The 4,383-nt window shown below is 41.8% G+C and overlaps 1 protein-coding gene across 1 annotated transcript in view; it reads right to left on the reverse strand.

Annotated features, from left to right (window-relative positions):
* LOC109973222 (histone demethylase UTY-like) overlaps positions 1-4,383 on the reverse strand; it is a 31,268-nt gene that overhangs the window by 19,446 nt on the left and 7,439 nt on the right. Inside the window, exons 3-6 of the mRNA XM_020622639.1 lie at positions 4,041-4,149; positions 2,596-2,645; positions 1,996-2,054; positions 538-658 (exon numbers count right to left, since the gene is read on the reverse strand). Coding sequence (XP_020478295.1) covers positions 538-658; positions 1,996-2,054; positions 2,596-2,645; positions 4,041-4,149 — 339 coding nt within the window. The remainder of the gene's footprint in view (positions 1-537; positions 659-1,995; positions 2,055-2,595; positions 2,646-4,040; positions 4,150-4,383) is intronic.

Genomic DNA, 4,383 nt, shown 5'->3' on the forward strand with positions numbered 1-4,383 from the left:
AAGTGGAATAGAGCCTGTTTTATCTGGCCTCCCTCTTCACTTGTCCCCCACTTCTAAGGCTGGTTACCGGCTACGAGCCAGGGCTAAAGCAGCTTAGCCATGAACCAGAGGTCCCCGACAGTTTGGGGCTGCAGATCTGGGAGGGTAACACTGTATTTGAGAAAGTTACAACTAAAAAGACATTTGATGCTGCAAGAAGTAAAACCAGAACTAACATTGGTGAAAGATGTCGACAACTGAGAGAATAAAAGGGGCAGAAAAGTGACACCACGGTGGCCGTATTTCTGCTGGACAGGTGATTATCGGTTTGGTTGTGTTTGTTATTTACCTGAAATATAGAAATAGTAGTCAAGCAGCGCATGTTATGTTTTGGAGGAATGGCTTTGGACAGAAGTCAGAACAAAAGGGTGGGATTTCTTTGGTTGTCTACTTTCAAAATCAAGCTTCCTCTTGCTGTTTTTTTCAGGATCACCAACCCTACCTTTAATATGTGACTTTAAACCTGAAAGAGAACTGAAGCTTGGTGGCTGGACGTACCTTTAGGCTTGACTCATAGTCTGTGTTGACCTTGAACATGAGACCCAGCCGCAGGTGGATCTCCTTGGCCCGGGAGAACCCTGGATCAATGTACAGCACCTCCTGGAATGCTTTGATTGCCCTGCCGGAGAAATGAAGACAATGATGGAGAACAGCATCAAAAAGAGATGCAGGGAATCAACCCAGATGATATATAAAACTGTATGAACTTTTATCTGTTCTGGACCAAAGGAATCAACCAACAAGTATGAAAACAAACTGAGCTTTTGCACATTCTGCTGGTTAGACAGTTGGTGCAGACTCAAATCACGCTGCATGTCTGCTATGGTGAACTGAATACCAAAGATGGTCCGTCCACAGTAACTGAGAAGTAACTCATTTGTCAAGACTGCTTCACAGTCAGTTGAATCGACTAATGCTGCAGTAGGACATCAGCCAAAGCAAGCTCTGGTTGACATTCTGCACTTAATATGAGAAATGCAACAGCAAAGAGGGAATTTCAGCCATTTCCTTAGGATTTTCTAAATGAACATACATGTGTCTCCAGAAATTAATAAAGAACAAAACAGCTGCATTGGCTGATGTTTGTGTCCTATGTGTCCAGACGTACAGAGAGGTGGTGACTGATTGGTAATTTATCCAGAACTCAAATCCCGCCTGGCTGTGGAGTTTCCATGGTAACAACACAGAACAGCCTCACTAAAATTCAAGCTTACAGCTGGAAATAACACATAAAACAGATGCTGAGTACATCTAATCTGAGTAATCCTGGTTTCACTTTTCTGTTGACTTTCCACTTTGCATTATTTGTCTCGTTTAAAGTGTGTTCAGCTGTGACACAGCAGGACTGCTCTGCTATTTGCAATGAAATGCACAACAAAACAAATGATTTCCCAAGTTGTCTGGCATGGTTCTTATCCCTTTGCCCTGTACTCTGTATAAATTTAATCCTGTCCACACAAGAGGTTCTAGGCTATGCTGGACTATTTCTTGGCTGCTTCTAGCAAATAGTGGAGACTCCAGGAAATCACTGCTCCCATCTGAGAAATAGCCTGTTACATAACCCACCCCCATAATAGTGAATTATAATTTTTTTCACTTGGGCTTTTGCAGAGATTAAACAAACAATTCATAACATGTTAATTAGTGAACCTTAGCCGTACTGGTAGGTGGATTTGGCAAACTGCTTTAGGTCTATTCTACTGCTGATCCAGTTATATATTTACATACAAACTGGGAATGATACTGACCTTCTCATCTGACTTGCAACAGGAAAGCACATAAGCACATTTCCCAAATTTCAAACTATTCTTTTAACAGCTGAGCCTTTTATACAGAGCATTTTGTTGGAAAAAATATTAAGGATCTTGGTGCATTAATGTGGATCCCTTAATTACCACTGACTCATTAGTGTGAAATGGGTTTTGTGCAAATGAAATAAAGAAAGCTGGTACTCACCACTGAAAGGCATTATAGTGGAAGTAGACCATTCCCAGGCCGTACAGAAAGGCAGCATTCTGGATGGGACAGAGAAAGGTGCAGTGTCATTACAGGAGAGCCACAGTGTTTTAACGTTGTTGATCAATCTAAAACAGTTTATTTGCAACACAATGACACTGTTTAGCTGTTTAATTTTATCCCCTAAAAGTTCAGCAAAGGTGAGAAAATATTCAATTTCTTGCCCTGGTAACTTATATCAAGGCTGCTGATTCAATCATCATTATATCAACATGACTCAGAAATTATGTGGCCTTGCAAACAGAAGCCACACATATTTACATAACCTTGCGGCTATTTGGTACAACTCAGTAATCAGCGAAACCAACAACTAGCAATCAATCTCACCGCAAAGTGTCACGTTAACAAGCAAGAGGTTCAAAATGACTCTGACATGAAACCTGAAACTGGCATCTAACCCAACTGAGACTATACATGCTTCCTGTGCATAAGTAAATGTGTGGGAAGGAAAGAACATGAATGTGTGTGTTTGAGTATCACTGACTGAATGAGCAAGCGAGCATGCAGGCACGTGTGTGCGTGTGTGTTTATGCACCTTACCTTCCAGTAGTCTGACTGTAAACTGTAGTACCTCTGGTATGCCGATAATGCTGTAATTGAAAGGAGAGGGAAAGTGAGAATTAATCCATGTCACCACAACACCACTAAGGAAAAAAACTGTGGGCAGTCAGCATTTATGTCAAGTCAAGTGCATGTCTGCAGATGGAAAACCAGCCACGCAACTGCCTTCAAGTCCAGGTAAAGTAAAAAATGATGTGTTCTGAGTTTGTCACACCACAGGAAAATGTGTTATTAACCACCCAGCCAAATCTGAACGATTAAAAAGATCACCAAGTATATAAAATCTGCTTTCAAAATCATGAAAAAATAAGGAGTATTCTCTGCCCTGAAACGCTGGGGGCGTGTCGGGTGAAGACAGTGAAACCATGCCCAATCACGGCAATGTGCCGCCTGTTCTCATCATAGATGTATAAGGGGAGAACATTTAGGAAAGAAATATGGTTTTGATGTTTATGGAGCCACTTCTCCTTTGTGGTGATGTTTGAACGAGAGTTGTTGATGCTTGGCTCCTACAAACACACACAGTTAGCAGAGAGCTGCTGTGGAGCAGTGGAGACAGGGAGTCCAGAAGAAGTGAACCTAACGTTTACAATACCTATGCTCGTTACTGTTCGTGCAATAAAAATGTGCAAAAAGGTCAGTAAGAGTTATTTAACAAAGCACCGGCTAAATAAGCATAAAGTGAAAATGTAAGCTTTGCCCACAGTGTGTGAGCTTGTTAGGCTAACGGCTAATAGCTGACTGTGGCGATCTCTCCAGTACAGCAGCAGCTGAACGGTCCACTGTGTGGCCATTAGCTCCCTCGCGTCTCTCTCCCTCCACCAACTACGGTCGGTTCACCCTCGCTTCACCACGTTGACCATTCAGATGTTCCGACCTTTTTCATCATTTAATAGTAAGGCAGCAACTTTAATGTTACTTCTTTTAAAAAAAACATAACTGTGGCTACAAAGTTTAATCTGTGCTCATACCAAGTGTCCCTAAAAACAAATATAAGCATCAAGCTCTGTGCGCTCTAGTTTTTATAACAGTACAGTGCTGGGGGGAGCATTATGTTTAGGATGACTCCAGTGAGCCATCAGGCCATGCTTTTTGCCCCACCCAAAAAAAGTCCTGAACTCAAAAAGAACCAACTGTTTAATGGGCTACCTCCACAATACAGCACTACATGTCTTTTCACACATTGTCAACAACTATTTTATGACATGTATAATGTATTTAGAAACAAATCAATGATTTTGCTTTAATGACAGTTTAAACCTTGCAAATGAAAATCTTAGGTCATGTAGGTGCTTAGAAATACAGTAAGTTCAAAGTCAGTGGAAGATCTACAAAACCACATAAGAAGACTAGACAGAACAACTGAACAAAAGCCTGTGAGGGAAGGCCGACTGTACGAACCATCTGACACAAAGCTCACTCACCTTTCGGGTAATCCTCCAAGAGGAGGTTGAAGTGGCCGAGCTGGCAGAATAACTCAGGCTCCACTTTGCCCTCGGCCTTAAGGATGAGCGAATCGTAGCAGCGAACAGCCTGGGGAGAAGACAAACAACAAGCTGTCTCCACTGCGTTTTTATTATGCATCCACAGCACATCAGATAGGTTGGAAAAGGACATTAGCATCCAGGAGACAAACTCAGAGAGAGGCTGACATCAGCTCCATTTCTGGCCAAGCTAACCTGAATTCTTTTCAGCAGATAATGACCTGTGATTAAGTTTTTTTTTTTTTTTTTTTTTTCTATTACAGACCCTCCTGCCCTGTTTAAA

This window comes from Monopterus albus, unplaced genomic scaffold, assembly GCF_001952655.1.
Source record: "Monopterus albus unplaced genomic scaffold, M_albus_1.0 scaffold285.1, whole genome shotgun sequence".
In the NCBI taxonomy this organism is placed as follows: domain Eukaryota; kingdom Metazoa; phylum Chordata; class Actinopteri; order Synbranchiformes; family Synbranchidae; genus Monopterus; species Monopterus albus.